At 45.3% G+C, this 17,501-nt stretch overlaps 1 protein-coding gene across 1 annotated transcript in view; it reads right to left on the minus strand.

Annotated features, from left to right (window-relative positions):
* The window catches only part of Rab40b (RAB40B, member RAS oncogene family), a 28,698-nt gene that overhangs the window by 2,129 nt on the left and 9,068 nt on the right, over positions 1 to 17,501 (minus strand). Inside the window, exons 2-5 of the mRNA XM_027425313.2 lie at positions 4,839 to 4,899; positions 1,659 to 1,719; positions 886 to 963; positions 16 to 238 (exon numbers count right to left, since the gene is read on the minus strand). Coding sequence (XP_027281114.1) covers positions 16 to 238; positions 886 to 963; positions 1,659 to 1,719; positions 4,839 to 4,899 — 423 coding nt within the window. The remainder of the gene's footprint in view (positions 1 to 15; positions 239 to 885; positions 964 to 1,658; positions 1,720 to 4,838; positions 4,900 to 17,501) is intronic.

Genomic DNA, 17,501 nt, shown 5'->3' on the forward strand with positions numbered 1-17,501 from the left:
GCCCTCCTAGCATACCCTTGCTCGGCCTCCAGAGACGGTCCATCCCATGCCGCAGCAGCACGATCCTGGCCAGCTCCGTGAAGGATTCTGTAATGTTGAAGTTGCACAGAGGGCTAACCTCAAAGAAGGTCACACCCAGGCGCTCAGCGTAGGCCTGGGCCTGCTCGGTGGGCACCTGCCGCTTGAATGCCAGGTGCAGTCGGTTTCCCACCAAGATTTTAGGAACCCCAGGGGCATGCTAGAGCACGAGAAAGGCAAGGAAAATGGGTTGAGTAGCCTAAAATTCATGTCCACCCAGAACCTCAGAATGGTACCTTATTTGTAAATATGGTCTTTGTGTATGTAATAAGATGCAGTCTCATTGAATTGCAGGGGAGGGGTGCTATTCTAATGACTGGTATTCTCATAAGGGGAGGAGAGGACACAGAGGGGGCACAGGGAAATGCCATGTGACAATGAAAGCAAAGTGACAGCCAAGGATAGCTGTGGCCACCAGAAGCTGGAACAGGCAGTAAGAGTCTTGTCCTGGAGCTTTTGGAAGAACATGGCCCTACAATTTTTGTCTTTCAGAACTTGGAGAAAATTAATGTCATTTTAAAACACTCAACCTGTGGCCCTTTATTAGAAAAGCCACAAGATCCCCCTCAGCAAGCTTGTAGGTCTTATCCAGCAGTTGGACAAGCATCAGCCTCATCACTACCCACCCACCCATCCAGCCCACCAACCGGGGGTGGGGCAAGCAGAGCATGCACGCCTGAGCAGAGGCACAGCAGAGCCCAGTGTCCTGATCCTCAAGGTCCTTTGGTCACACCACTGGGTCCAGATGTGAGGTGAAGCATTCTCCCTGTTGTCGAACCTCTCCCTGGCCAATGTCACATGTCATACCTCATCAATCTCCTTAATCCATCGATTGATGCCATCGAAGGACCAGCGGTTGGCGATGTCATAGACCAGGATCACACCCTAGGAGAAAAGTCACAAAGGTCAGCACACAGGAACACAAGAGGCAGGCTTGGTCCAGAGACTTGCAGAGACAAACTACTTTTAAAAATCAAGACAATGTCTCATTATATAGATGAGGCTGGCCCAGAACTCACTGAGATCCACCCGCCTGTGTCTCCCAAGTGCTGGGGTTAAAGTTATATACCACTATTCCTGGTCCCTAACTAATCATCTTACATACTTCAGAAAAAGCATATAATTTTGATTTATATATTCCTTATAGGAGTTATATTATTACTTCCAATGATATTTCATGCACTTACTGATAGATGATTGAGCTAGAGTCTGGAACTGATGTCCATAAGCTTGTCTGGGGCATAGGATGTGGGGACATTGCCACCTAACACAGAGCAAGTCCCTCCCCCACACATAGCAGACGTGGGGGTATGCTTACACATAGATAAGAACCTCAAATACAGATATGCACATACACGTACACACATTGAGGCACTCAAGAGAATTCATGCTCACACATGGCATCTGTAATGCTGGAGAAAACATAAGCCACCAGATTATAGCACATGACCTGCATCAGTTTATAAATGACCTTAATTGCCTTATCTTCCAACTTAGCCATAAAGGAGATACCTAAGTAAGAATTTGTAAATGTTATTTTTCAAAATCAATTTGATTTCCAGGCTGGGAATGCTGTTTACCTGTGCGCCTCTAGAGTATGAGCGGAATATGGTACAAAATCTCCCCTGTCCTGAGGTGTCCCTGGAAAAGATGTTGGAGACTGTTAAGAGGAGACTGGTGTTTCTTCTTGATAACCACCTTCTCAAACTTTGGAACCACAGCAAATACCTTTTACAGTCTTTGTGTGGTGGTCATTACCTGCCAATCCAAGACAGCCGCAGAGCCATCTTAGCAGCAACATACGTTTTGGGCTCACTCTCTTTTTCATTGTTGTTTCTCTCTCTCTCTCTCTCTCTCTCTCTCTCTCTCTCTCTCTCTCTCTCTCTCTCTCTCCCTCCTCCCTCTCTCTCTCTCTCTCTCTCTCTCTCTCTGTGTGTGTGTGTGTGTGTGTGTGTGTGAGTGCGCACATGCACAGGCCGTGATACATGTGGGAAAGTCAGAGGACAATTTGTGGGAGCCTACCCTTCCACCGTGAAGGTACTGAGGATCAAACTCAGGCTATCAGACGGGGTGGAAAGCACCATTACCCACTGAGCGATATTTCCTTTCTTTTTTTTTTCTTTTTTTTTCTTTTTTTTTTTGGCTTTTCAAGACAGAGTTTCTCTGTATTGTTTTGGAGGCTGTCCTGGAACTCCCTTGTAGACCAGGCTGGCCTCAAACTCACAGAGATCCACCTGCCTCTGCCTCCCAAGTGCTGGGATTAAAGGCGTGCGCCACCAACACCCAGCCCCGGTGATGGATCTTGAAGGCCCCTGATTTGTTTTTCAAGGAAGAGTATTACTCTGTAGCCTCAGCCTCCTGAGCACTGAGGTCGAAAGTACCCACCACCACACCTGACTGGTTGTTCTGAGACAGGGTTTCTTTACTAACCAAGCCTTGACTCAAACTTAAGTGATCCTCTTGCTCCCTGCTGCCAGTTCCAACATGACGGCATGTGCTTCAAGCTGTGTAGCTATGTCTGTTCTGCGCACTGGGTGAATGCTGCAGAGGCCAGAAGAGGGTGTCAAATTCTCTGGATCTGGAGTCACTTGGTAACCTTGAGCCACAGGTAGTGCTAGGGACCAAACCCAGGTCCTCTGGAAGAGCAGCAAGTGCTCTTAATACTGACATCTCTCCAGTCCCTAATAAGTACTTTAAAAGTCAAACTAGAACAAGGCATGGGGCCACATGCCTTTAATCCCTGCACTCTGGAGACAGACAGGCAGATCTCTCTGAGTTCAATACCAGCAGAGTCTAAATAGCAAGTTTCCACCACCCAGGGCTACAGAGTGAGACCCTATCTTAGCAAAACAAAATGAAAGTCAGACTAGAAACCTAACAGTGAGTTTTAACATTATTTTCAGACATTTAAGTAAACCTAATATAATTTTAAATGTTGGGGACATAACTTGGTGGCAGTATATTTCCCTCATGCAAGCTAGGTACTGGGTTGCATCTCTGGCACAGAATGAATTTTTTTTTTTTTGATGATTAGGCAAGATCCAGTTGCTCCATAAGCAGATCCTCCAGATACATCCCTGAGTTGGTCAACATAAGGAACTGATAGGACTTCTGCTTTGCAGATGATGACACCCAGCAGGAGTGTGTGCTCAGGCTAGGTCAGCATGCCGAGAACTACTAGGGAAAAGGAAAGATGTTCCCAGGGTGGGTGGGTTCCGATATTGTGCACTCACTGTGGTAGCTCTCCAGAGAGGGTGCACTGGTTCTTCAGTCTGTTTTAAAACGATGTGGGTACACGTCTGCACATAACCACTTCAGCATTATTCTTGGGAATGTACACAGGTGTGTCTTCACAGTGCCCATGGGACAGGTGTGTTTTTGCCGTACATCATCTGTAGCTAGTGACTATCCCAACACCAGAGAGGAGTGCTGGGGCTCGAAAGGGCATGAGCTGGAGGCATTGGCTTTTGTCAAAGACATGAGAAGGACTATCTCACTGTTCTGAAGTAAAGTAATTGAAGATTTAAGGGCTAGCCTCAACAGAACCTACATGGAAGCCACTAGAAAGTCTGTGGCAAGAAGAGAGTACTGTTGAGATGTATCTGCTGGCCTTGTGTGATAGGCCCATAGTGAGAGCCCTGTAACACAACCACAGCCCCTCTTCAGGCATGGGAGGAGAAATATGCAGGAGGCCTGGCCTTGGACGTCAGGAAACTGGAGTGAAGTGTGACTCTGCAGAGGGCTCAGTGTGGACACAGCGATTAACACCACCCAAGAGAGGCCTTGGGTTGTACAGGGACTGGGGTTGGTTTTTATTTTGTTTTTGTTCAAGATTTTATTTATTTTTATTTTATGTATTTGGGTGCTTTGCCTGCAATTATGTCTGGATGCCATATGTGTGCAGTGCCCATGAAAGCCAGAAGAAGGTGTCAGATTCTCTGAAACTTGAGCTATGGATTGTCATGAGCCACCATGTAGGCTCTGGAAATCAAACCAAGGTCCTCTGTAAGAGTAGCCAGTGCTCTTAACCACTGGGCCATCTCTCCAACAGCTGTGGTTGGTTTTGAGCATGGTGAGCATCCCTGAGGCCTCTGGAGGAGTGCAGTAAAATGGGCTTGGCTTCTTGAAAAAGTCAGTAGGAGCTGGAGACTCAGGAGAGAACAATTCCATTGTGAAGTTAGGTCATGCACACTGCTATAGACTTAGCATCTTTAGGCAGAGCCAGGAGGGCCAGAGGTGCAACCTTACATGTATCTCCCCACAGGCCAAGGGGGCTCAGGAGGCAGAATGAGCCCTAAATTCCTAGGCTTAGGTCCTGGAGAATGATGAGGACAGGGGCTGTTTAGCAGAACTCAAGACTAGTGTGGTACCTCTAGGGGAAGACAGAGTAGAGGGAGCTGTAGCCCAGGTGGTTAACAGGGCCCCTGCCCTTGGAACCAGGACACCCTGAGCTCTGTTCTGTATCCACAGAAATGTGGATGGGGGAACTGGGCTGTCCTGGTCACTTTACTTCCATCTCTGACAGCACCAGGTGGAGTCAAACAGGAAGTAGGTGACAATGAGGTGTCTTCTACCAGCAAGGGCTCTTTCTTGGACCCAGCTTAGCCCTAGGTGCAATCCCCTTAAATAATGGGGTAGCGGGCTTCAATTGACTCAAGACAACTGGGTCAACACCCTTTAAGGAAGGCCACCAGCTCAAGCTAGACGAAAGGGCATGGTTCCAGGGCCAGAACATCCTGACTAGCATAGCCCCAACTCACCAAAGCTGCAGCTTCACTCTTCGGCCATCTAGCAGGATGGTGGTCGTCTTGTGATCAATTCCTGCAAAGGGTTGAGGACATATTAGGGCTGGGCGTATTTCCTTAGCTATCACCCATAACAAGTATGAAACTCTTGCATTGAGAGAGAAAAAGGTTTCTTGTCATACAGCTTCAAGTTCACAGGCAGTTGTGAGCTCTCTGAAGACCCCCTTGATCCCAGACCGACCTCCAGTGGACAGCCACTCAGATTCAAGCACTCTGGCATCCATGTTGGCTCCCATCAGCTCAATGCCTGGCTGCTTCCCAATTGGATATTCTGGGTCTTGGTCATCCCCACTGCTGCCTTGGGGCCGGGCACTGAGCCAGGGGGACTGGGTGACCCCATGGTGTTGACTTGGACCTTCCATTCTCAAGAACCAGTCTTCACAGAGCTATGTATGACCTGGTAGCTGATGGACTTGCTGTAGTGCCAGAGCCAGCTGGGTTCTGTATCACTTATCTGTCCTTTCTTACTGCTGCCCTTTGTTCTAGCCACCCAACACAACACATGAAAGCTAATCTCAGCTGTTTCCAAGGGAACAGAGTCAAAATAGTAGGCCTGTCAGTAGGAGCGTGTCCCCCAGGTATTACACTAGGAATGCAAAGGAAATGCAGTCTGGGAGCAGACAGGAAGATACTAACTCTGAGTTTGTGTGTGCACAGGAAGGTAGGCTTGAGCAACAGCCTCAAGCCTGGTGACCTATAGACTATACACTATAGACTATACATGGGCAGTTTTCTAAACTCTCCTCTCTTTTCAGGTTCCTCTGTGTGTGTGTGTGTGTGTGTATGTATATGTCCATGTTTGTGTACACATGTGCATGAGGGTGTGAATACATGTGTGCCCAGTATGTGTGAAGGTCAGAGGTTAACCTCAGGTCAGTCTCTCCACCTTATTTTATTTTTAATTGTGTGTGTGTGTGTGTGTGTGTGTGTGTGTGTGTGTTGCAGAGAGAGAGAGAGAGAGAGAGAGAGAGAGAGAGAGAGAGAGAGAGAGAGAGAGAGAGAGAGACAGAGACAGACAGAGACAGACAGACAGACAGACATGTGTATGTGTTGTGATATATGTGGAGATTAGAGTACAACTTCCAGGAGTTGATTCTCTACTTATATCTGTATGAGTCGCAGGGGTCAAATGTAGGTTGTCTTCCACAATCCCTGGTGCCAGGGTTACAGACATGCCTCTGAATTTAATGTGGGTGCTGTAGGTCAGGGTAGGATCTGAACTCGGGTCATCATGCTATCTTGGCAAGCACTTTCCTAGCAGAACCATTTCACCAGCCCCTCAGGTTTTGTGTTTTAATTTTTATGATATTCACGGGCACATGGGTAAGAATGCATGCCACAGCACTTGTATGAAATTTAGAAGACAACATCTCCTTCCATCTTATGGGTCACAGGGGTAAAATTCGGGTTTGTTGTTGTTGTTTTGGTTTTTCAAGACAGATTTTTCTCTTGGCTGTCCTGGAACTCTGTACACCAGGTTAGCCTCAAAGTCAAAGTGATTCATCTGCCTTTGCCTCTTGAGTGTTGGGATTAAAGGTGTCAGATATCACCACCCAGCTGAACTCATGGTCTTATGTCTAATATGTGTTTTTGCTGGAGATAGAACTTGGGCCTCACAAATGCTAGGTAAATGTCCTACTAAAGGGGTGCATCCCAGGCTCCCCCCAGACTTTTATTTTCGTTTTTGAGACAAGCCTCATGTAGTCTAGGCTGGCCTCAAACTATCTATGTGGCTAAAGAAGACCTTCCTCTCGCTTCCCACCTCCCATGTATTGGGATAACAGGAATGTACTATCATGCCCAGCTCCAAACAAAACACAACAACAAAAAATATCCTTCATCCTACCAGAAACCATCTTTCTGCTGTTTAATGAAAACGTTTAGTGGGGCTGTAGGGATGGCTCAGGGATTAAGAGCACTGGCTGCTCTGCTAGAGAACCCAAGTTCAATTCCTAGAACCCAGTTGGCTGCTCACAACCATCTGTAACATCAGATCCAGGGAGCCCAATGTTCTCTTCTGGCCTCCAAGGACACTGTATACATGTGGTACAGAGATATACATTCAGGCAAAGCACCAATACACACAAAAATAAATATTTGAAAAAGAAACCATCTGAGCCAGGTGGTGGTGGCGCACACCTTTAATCCCAGCGCTCAGGAGGCAGAGGCGGGTGGATCTCTGTGAGTTCAAGACCAGCCTGGTCTACAGAGCAAGTACAAGGACAGCCTCCAAAGCCACAGAGAAACCCCGTCTCAAAAAACAAAACAAAACAGAAAAACAAAAACAAAAAAAGAACCATCTGGGGCTGGAGAGATGGCTCAGTAGCTAAAAGCACTGGCTGTTCTCAGATTCAGTCTCAGCACCTGCGTGGCAGTTCATGACCACCTGTCACTGTAGTTCCTGGGGACCCTATGTCCTGTACTGGCCTCTGCAGGCACAAGGTACAGATATGGTGCACATATAGTCAAAACACTCACATACATAAAAGAAATTTTTTAAAAGTAAAAACCATCTCCTGAGCCTGGTGTGGTGGTTCATGCCTATAATCCCAACACTGGGGAGGGAGAAGCAGGAGGGTCAGGAATTCAAGGTTGCCCTTTCCTGTATCGCAAATTTGATGTTAGTTTGGGCTACCTGACTGTCTTTTGAAAGGAAGTAAAATAGAAAGAAAGGAAGAGAGAAAGAAAGAAAATGAAAAATGAAATGAAATGAATGAAAGTGTTTGCATTTACTTCTGGACACAGACATGTGGCACAGCCTGTGAGGTAGAAAAAGGAACTCCACTCTTCCCTTCCACAGTGTGAGCCCTGAAAAGGAACGGGGCCATCAAGCATGGTGTCAATCTTCTTTACCCACTGAGCCATCTCACTGGCCCACCCACAGCCCCCACACCTCACAAGCTTTGAAAAAAAATAATTAGATTTGGCTTTTGTTTTCATCAAAGTCATGGTTCTCTGGTTTCAAGTCTCAAGTCATTCTGAGAGCCAGCAGAAACATAGCAGGCCATCCTACTCTACCCATGTCCTAATCCCTATTTTTTTGTTCCTCCGGAAGCCATTATTTTGTCAAATTTTTTGGCATTTTGAGACAAGATATCATGTAGTCTAGGCTAGCCTTGAACTTGATGTGTTCCTTAGCGCCTTGCCTCCTTAGTGTTTAGATTATACATGTACCTCACCACATCCATAAAAATGTTTTGGTTTTTGTTCATTTGTGTTTTGAGACTGAGTCTGGGTGTGTAGCCCAGGCTGGCCTCAAATTTATGACAACTCCTACCTCTGCCTCCTTCAATTATAAGCATGTGCAACCATGCCCATCCACATTTTAACTTTGATTAATCTTTATTTTGCCATATGTCTCCAAATTTTTAGTAACTCGTGTTCTTGGTTTCCAAGTTTGCAGTTTGCAGAATTAACTTACTTCCCACCATGAAAAGCAAAAATGTAATTCTCTCCATGCCTCTAGCTACAATTCTGTCTCTTCCCATGCATTTGCACACGGACAAACACACCCCTCTAGAATAGTCTTGTGGCTATTTTAACTAGTGTTCAGTTTTCTGTTGTTATAACCAACCACATAAACACTCCACACTATACTGTGCCATTCTTCATGTGTAAATTTTTGACTATTGTTTTTTTATTTTTATTTGTGTGTGTGTGTGTGTGTGTGTGTGTGTGTGTGTGTGTGTGTGTGAGTGAGTGTCTGGTTGCCCACAGAGGGCAGAAAAGAGGTAAGCAGTTGAGAACAGCCTAATGTGGGTGTAGGGACTGAACATGGGTCCTTCAGAAGCCTTCTGGAAGAGCACCAAGCATTCTTAACCGTGCCATCTCTTCAGCCCTAAACTTTGTTAAACACTGCCTCTGCACCAGTGAGATGATGGCTCATTGGGCAAGGGCTTGTCACACAGGCCCTGAGTTTGATTCCTGGACTCCATGTTCAAGAGTTAGAACAAATCCTGAAAGTTGTCCTCTGATCTCAAAGTAGTCACCATGGAATGCATAGGCCTACTAGGCCTACACACACACACACACACACACACACACACACACACACACACACACTTCCTGTTTATTTAAATCTACTGTCAGAATCTTCCTGCTTGTTCTGGGTCAGGAAAATCCGGTGTATAGAGTTCCTCCAGTCTTAATGATTTCTTCGGTTCTTTCTTGGGAAGGATGCATGGAAGGTAGATGTTAGAGGTGTCTTTAGTTTGTCATCACTCATCTTTGGATTTGGTAGGGATCTAAACGAGGTAGGTACTTTTCTTTCAGAAGTATGTTTCTGCTGATGACACATGTCAAACTGGTCCTCCATCATTCAAACACAATCTGATTTCCTCTTGGCCAGTGTGCAGGGCTGTTTTCTCCTCTAGTACTTGGCAACTTCGTGCTTGTGCTTAGATGGAAGTGTATCATACTGACTGTTCTCTGGACCCTTAATCTCAGGCCACCAATCTATTTTGAGAAGCATTCTGGTTACTTTAAAATTTTTTTATTGTGTGTGTATGTGTGTTTTGCCTGCAGGTAGGTCCGTGCAACACAGGCATGCAGTACCTGATGGGGACCAGAAGAGGGCATAAGATCCTCTGGAACTGAAGTTCCAGATGGTTGAAAGCAGTCATGTGAGTGCTGGGGATTTAACCCATGTCCTCTGGAAAAGCAGCCAGTTCTCTTAACTGCTTTGGAAACATTCTGTTTTGGAGTCACTGTTTTTTTTTTTTTTCTGAGACAGGGTCTAATGTCTCCCTGGCTAGACTCAAGCTCAAAATGTAGTGGAGAGTAATCTTGAACTCCTGATGCGGCTGCCTCTACCTCCCAAGTGCTGGTTTGGGTTTGTGTCATGCTTGAATCTGAGCATTTTTGAATTGTGTATCTGTTTTCTCTTTCTGGAACATTGTCAATGAGATGCTAAACACTGAACTTGTCCCTTAACTTTCTTTCCTTATTTTTCATTTCTTTTTCTCTCTCTCTTGCTTTTAGTCTTTTTCAAATTCTGTTTTACCTTCTGTCTCTTCTTTGAGATAGATCTTCATTTCTGTTGCTATTATATTTTCAGTTTCCAAGATCTGCCTTGCTTGTTATTGAATTGGTCCTTTCTGAGGTTCTGTTCTGGCATGGGCCAGCCATCCTACAAACAATGTTGGACACAGCAGAAAACCCAGCAACCTAAGAGTGCTAGAGAATGACTTAACAGAGGCACAGACTGCTCGATACGAGCTCTGTGTGGCACCATCACTGACAACATTCACCCAGTTTAGAGGTCCTGGGCCAGCTTCCTCCCAAGATGAGAATCAGCAAACCTGAGAAGCAGCCAAACACAGAGACTTGAACATGGAGGCCATCTGTGCAAAATACTGACAGCAGTGGGATCTAGCCACACTTGAAATAAAACCTGCACTCACTGGACAGGACACATGATGTGGGAATATCTTTTCTGCGCACACTACTTTTGAGTTAATACTTTTGTTCACCAAAAATGTCCAAGACATAATGCCTGGAGGAAGGAAAGGGAAGAGCAAAATATGGGGAGAGAAAGAAAGGGAGGAAAGTGGGAAGGAGGGAAGGATGGGGGAACCCCTAACCTGGGAAAGCCACAGAAGATCCACTACATAAAGTCCACTGATCTCCATATACCCCATAAAGGTAAATCCACAAAAATTTAAAGGAAAACCTATCCAGGGGGCAGGAAGATGGCTCAGCAGTTTAGAGTGTCTGTGGTAACTCTGGCTCCAGGATATCCAACACCCTCTTCTCTCTCTCTCTCTCTCTCTCTCTCTCTCTCTCTCTCTCTGTCTCTCTCTCTCTGTCTCTCTCTCTCTCTGTCTCTCTCTCTCTGTCTCTCTCTCTCTCTCTGTCTCTCTCTCTCTCTCTCTCTCTGTCTCTCTCTCTCTGTCTCTCTCTTGAGAAAGGGTTCACACTGTGTAGTTCTGTCTGGCCTAGAGCTTGCAGACCAGGATGGCCTTGAACTCACAGAGATGTCCCTGTCTCTGACTTCCGAGTGCTGTGATTGAAGGAGTGTATCACACCCCTGACCTCTGGCACCCTCTTCTGGTCTCTGTAGGCACCTACACTCATATGTACATATCCACACACATACACATAAATAAAAACTTAAAAGAAAACCTAGCACAGCAACAACAATTTAATTAGACTAAGACTTCCATTATTAGAGTGGTTGGGCTGCTCCCAAATGACCAGTTCTCAATGGGCGGGAACCAGCAGGCTTGGCCCCAGAACGCCGAGGACTGTGTGTGACTTTCCCAGCATCTGTGCTCTGCCCCTCTGGGGCCTTCACTTCCTTTAAGGTAGTGAGTGATTTGATGTTTCTTCACAGTCCATTTTGTCTCCAATCTGGGTGCTGTCTGTTCCCCCAGCACCTCTCTGTGTCCCTGTAAGTGGGGGTTTAGGACCGGGCTAGGTAGGGGGCTTTCTCAGACTGCTGGAGTTATTCTTAACAAAAGTGCCACAAATAATGTTGATTCTAAACTACTGAAATCCATTTCCCACAAGCACCAGCAGATTCAGATTTGGGAATTGTAGCTTCCTGGTTCTCAGTGGTGCTGTCTCTCAGCACAAGAGGCCAGGGAGCTTTCTGGGCTCTGTTGTAACACATCAATGAAACTCCAGTCACCTGACCTCCCCACATCCTACCCCCATCAACATATAAATTTGTGTGAAGGGACACATTCAGTGTGTCACACGTGGGGTGAGGAGACAGAGCTGTCATCCACTTCTACTGGCAGTGGTTATGGTGTGGGCTCTTTTCTGAGAATCTCATCGTAATCAACGCAAAAGAATTAGGTCTGTTAACTAAGGCTGGGGCCAAATGCAGAGCTTACTTCACTCCAGGTATTAATTCAAACACAGCCAAATGTTAATTTTTCCTTTTTTTCAAAAAAAGAAAAATAGGTTCCACAATGGTTAAAAAAAGCATGCCAGAAGGCATAGACAGGTGTTAAAACTGCCGATATAAACATTAGAAAGGCAACTGTGTTGTGAGCCCTTCCTAATAACTTTGCCTTTTGTAGCACTTCCTAGTCAGAAACAAAGTTAACCAACATTGATTTTTTTTAAATTAGGATACTTCCAGAGCACTGTAGTGACAAGCCCACAGAGATGATGAGTGCCAACACATCAGAGCGCAGGGGACAATGGACACCACAGGAGCAGCCTGGAAGAGACATGGCTGCATGTGGGATGGCATTGCTGAGGCCCAAAGGCTGGGCCCCCTTGTTAGGTGGGCCCCAAGGTGATGAAAAGACACAGCTATACCCACCACAGGCAAGGACCTTTCAGTTGTTGCAGGTGTATCCTTACTTCCAGCCAGGAAAACTGTGACCCAGGGGAAATTGAGGAAGCTGCTGGTGTCAGGGTGTGTGTACATCTGTGCCTTGATCATTGTGGTATTACAGCAGAACCTGCAGTCCTCACAAAAAAGCCCAAACCAGTAACTACTGCCATCCCCCAACTACCTGGAAGGCAAAAGGCCTTTAACCAAATGGGGGCTGCTGAGGTGCTGCTGTCTGTGGTCAACTTAGTCTACCTGGCCCTATCCTGATGCTCTATCATGCTGTAGACCTGTGGCCTCCTAGGGCCTATGGTACCTGGCTTGGGAGCATTTCATCAGCATCCCACAGTCCTCTACCCTGGGCCTCATCCACATGCAAGGGAGAGGCAGAGGAAACCCAGTCTCCAAGTCTCCACCTTCTATGGCCCCATCATCTATTACATCTAATGCATGCCAATCACACGTGCATTCTGGACTTCTAGGGTCAGAGGTCTGGACCCTGAGGGAGACTTGAATCGCTTTGCTTAACTGCCAGCACCTCCACAGAGTCTGGATGTCAGGTCCTGGGAGAAGCTACCAGTCCCCATTAAATATCTCTTTCTCTCATCTATCTATCTATCTATCTATCTATCTATCTATCTATCTATCTATCTATCATCTAACATGACCACATAGCACACAGAAGTCAAAGGCTCACATAGCTAGGTTTAAATTCACACAAGAATCTTTCATAAACTTAGTTTCTTGCTTTATTCTCTCCAATGTTTTCTTGATATCAGCTCCTCATTTGTTGTCTGATGCTGTCAGTGTTAGCATAAAAAATACAATTAAAATATATTGAATGTGACTAATTCACTTTGCCAATGAGATGGCTCTGGGGATAAAGGTTCCTGCCACCTGTATTTGACCCCTGGGACACAGTTGGTGGAAGGAGATAACATACTGCTGAAAGTTTTCCCCGACCTCCACATGTGTGGCATGGCACACAAAAACACCTGTGTGTGTGTGTATGGGTGCACATATACCCTAAATACTGAAAAAGAATATGATTAAAATACAAGGAAGCTTCTAAAGCAAAGCCTGTCAGCATGGTCACTGAATGAGTCAGAATAATGGGGTTATTAATAGAAAGATAATTTTAACCTTAAAAAAACTCACACACTCAAAAAAGAAAAAATCAAATGCGAAGCTATTCTCCACACACTTAGATGAATAAGTGATCTAGTAATCTATTTTGACTTCTCTACCAGCTGTTGCTTTCTATTTCTGGGAGTGAGCTGACAGGAATGTGCCCCTTCATACAGGAAAATCACTTATGGTGCAAATATTGATTAAATGTAACTTACAGCATGTTTACTTCTGAGCACCTGACTTTTGAATAGTGTATCAGGTTGAATGAAAATATAAGACATCAGATTAGTTGCTGGGGACCGAGGGGAGGTGGCAGTGAGGGGAGTGTCCTGTCAGTAGACAGCGGTAGTGGTTACACAAGACCAAGTGTACTCGATGCTACTTTAATAAAAAAGTCAGTCTAAAATGACTCTCTCTGATCTTAAATGCCTAGCAGCACTCCTGTGGTGAGGACCCTAAACATAGGTTTACTTTGGGGGAGATCCTGGGGGAAGAAGGTCCCTTCATAAGATCCTAGACAACAGAGACCAACATGGACAAGGGGTTCCAGCTGCAAGAAGAGGAGGTCCTTTGGGGGATCCCAAGTTATTGGCTCTGCTTTCATGGGAAGGGTTAACACCAGGTTGAGGATGCAACTCAGCTGGTAGGGTACATAAATGTCCTAGCATGCACAAAGCTCTGGGTTTGATGCTCAGGCCTGTATAAACTAGACATGGTGGTCTATGTCTATGGCCCCAGCATTCTGGGGTGGATACAGGAAGATTAGAAGTTCAGAGTTGTCAGGTGGGGTGGCACACACTCTAATCCCAGTACTCAGGAGGCAGAGGTAGGGCAGATCTAAGAGTTTGGAGCCAGCCTGGTCTACATAGATTTCCAAGTCAGCTAAGGCTACAAAGTGAGACTTTTATAAAAAAAAAAATGGGAAAGCCATGTGACAGCACAGGCAGATTAGAGCCAGCCTGCCTTATGCCAAAGAACCAAGGATTAATGATAGCAAGAAGCGGGGTGGTAAGGAAGGGTCCTTCCCTCAGGCTGTCAGAGGGAGCAAGGAGAGCTGACACCTCAATTCTAGGCTCTGCCTTTAGCTCCAGGAAAGAATCACTGCTGCTATTGTGAGGCCTTGTTTATGTCAGCTGTCACAGCAGCTCAGGAAGACTCCTTCACCACAGCACTTGAAACACCCCTCTCCCACTGCACCATTTCAACAGCCGAAGGCTCCAGGCAAGAGCTCACAAACCAAGCACATAAACCCTCCCTTTGCCTGCGCCTCCCACACCAGCCACTTGGCCCCCAAATTTGATGGTATTGGTTTCAGCACCATGCTGAACTGACTCTGCCCAGACCCCCACAGACAGTCAGTGACCTCCCAACAACATAACACTCTGACTGGAAGGAACGAAGTTCATCTCTGGATAGATATTATTAATCTAAGAGGGAATTGTGTAGTCTTCACAGTAGTCAATGCTTGTTTTCCTATTAAGATAATAACCTTTTGTATTAATAATTAATAGCCTACATGTCAAGACCAATTACTGCTTAATATGGATATTTATGATTCTTTCTCTATAAACCTGCTTTGCTTTTATTTTTAATTAAACCAATCAAACCAATCCTGCTACAAGCCACGACATTAATAACACACTGTCAACTCAAATGTCATGTTTAGAGGAGGGTAATTAACCATTAACTGCTGGAGGTTGGGATACACAACCCACACAATATAGCAACAGTTTGAGGCCCGTTTTACCTCAGGCTAAAAACTTGAGGAGCATTTGTGAAGGCCTATGTAATTCTTCACCAACAACAGTATGGGAGTCTTTCTAAGACATGACCACCAGCATCTAGTACCAGGTGGACCCTGCTGAGACCACAGCACCCTGGACTTTGGCCTGGCTGCCAAGCTCTGACACTAACACATAAATGGAGCATCTCCCTACCTGGGCTCCTGGTGGTGCAAATATATTGCTGCCACTCTGTCAGGGAGACTAGGGAACAAAAATCATATGGCATTTCTCACATTAGTGAAGGCCCAAGACTCTACTGTGTACCTAAATTCTATACAATATGTTGAGAGTTTAAAAATCAGTGGGGTGAAGAGGTTATGAGTACTGGCTGCTCTTGCAGAGAACCTGGGTTCAATTCCCAGCACCCATATGGCAACTCAACCATCTGTAATTCCAGATTCAGGGGACTTAACACACCCTTCTGGCCTCACCAAGCACTGTATGCACTTTTTAAATTTATTTTGAGGCTGGAGTCATGGTTCAGTGGATAAAGGCATCTGCTGCAAAACCTGAGGTCCATCCCAGGATTCACATAGTGGAAGGAGAGAACTGACTCCTGCAAGTTGACCTCTACATGTGAGCTGTAGTACACACACACACACACACACACACACACACACACACACACACACGCTTAATAAAATGTGAACATTTTAGAATAAGTGTAGTTTTATTTATGACCCTGTAGGACCTCCATCTCATAGGTTTTTAAGTGTAAGCCTATGGGGCATTGTAGAATTTTTAGTGTTTTATTTGTACATAACCATTCTGTGGCAGCAAATTAAGTTAGATGCATCTGGGAATAAAGTTTGAAATATAGTTTTAAAAAAGGCCTGTAAATACATGTTGATATAGCCCATTGCCCTAGATGTCCAGAGTTGCACTCCTTACACTTATGACAGAAGGATGGCAAGTTCAAGACACAACAGGACTACAGAGTGAATTAAAGGCTAGGCTCGACAACGTAGTAAGAATCCATCTCAAAAACTGAAAGTAACAAAAGGAGGCATGGCATGGTAGCACCTATCTTTAATACTTTAAATACGCTAATACTCAAGGGGCAGAGGCAGTCAGATCTGTGTGAGTTCCAGGACAGCCAGAGCTACATAGTAAAACCCAGTATCAAAAAGCAAAACAAAACCAAACAACAAAAAAACCCAAACAGCAACAAACAAACAAGTGAAAAAGAGAGGGCTATGTTTGAGCATTGCTTAGTACCTAGGAGACCCTAAGTTCAATATCAGTACCACACACAAAGATGCAAATGCAGCTTTATTATTTTCAAGCACACAGAAGTATTTCTGAGTGTTAAAAATTGCATTAAAAAAAAAAAAAACTGACTGTATGCTCATATGTGATACCACGGTCTGTAAAGAAGCAGGAAATCAGGCCCTCTTTAGGGAGTCTCCCCAGAGGGCGTGGGTTCAGGTTGGAACTCTTGAGTTCATACTGGGAAGCAATGACTTTATACATCATGTTTTAAGTCTTAAAGAGGTTGCCATGGGAAACCTGCAGGGTAGCTGTGCAAATGAGCAAATGTGCGGCTGCCTGCAGAACAGAAAGAGGAGGAAACAACAGCACTGGGAGGAACGTTTGTCACGAGCGAAAAGAAAGGAGAAGAAAAGATTACAATTGGGTCACTGAATAAAGAAGCCTCAGTGCTCCTGGTGTGGAAGGAGCATCAAGAAAAGAGACTTTCCTGAACGTTATTTCTTAGAGACAGACTTCAGAGGGTGGTGCGGAACAGCCCCCTCGGCCAGCCTACATGCCCACATCCTAGCTCTTCCTCACACTACACAATCTTAAAGGCTTTATTCACCCTCTCAGGGCCTGATAATACAACTTGTCGTACTAAATGATTCTTGTATACTCTCAATACATGGGGATTATTATTATTACAATGAAATAAAAAAAATAGGGAGGTTGTTCTGAGAAAAGAGCTGTAAAGGCTGGAGACATAGCTCCGTGGTTAACAGCACTGGCTGCTCTGTCAGAGGACTGGGTTCAATCCCCAGCACCCACATGGAAGCTCACAACTGCCTGTAATCCAGCTCCAAGTGATTTGACACCCATGCAGGCAAACACCAATGCACATAAAATAAAAATAAACCAATGATTACAAAAGGAGCTGGAGACAGCCAAGAAATGAAGTAGTCAGAGAACATGGCATGCCTGTTCTGCTGGAAGCCTTTGGGAAGCAACAGATGTAGTATTTGGTGGTCTCTTTAATCAATTTCCCTTCCTTACTGCTAATGAAATTCACAAAATGCACAAACACCCTCAGTCAGGGAAAGCAAGATCAAGAACTGGTGTGGGACGTCTCAACCACTGAGGCAAAGGAGAGAAACTGGTGGGGGATATGCCTGAGCAGAAAAACGTAGCATAGCTACTGACCCTCTTCTCTGCATGCCTGCT

This window comes from Cricetulus griseus, chromosome 7, assembly GCF_003668045.3.
Source record: "Cricetulus griseus strain 17A/GY chromosome 7, alternate assembly CriGri-PICRH-1.0, whole genome shotgun sequence".
Taxonomy (NCBI): domain Eukaryota; kingdom Metazoa; phylum Chordata; class Mammalia; order Rodentia; family Cricetidae; genus Cricetulus; species Cricetulus griseus.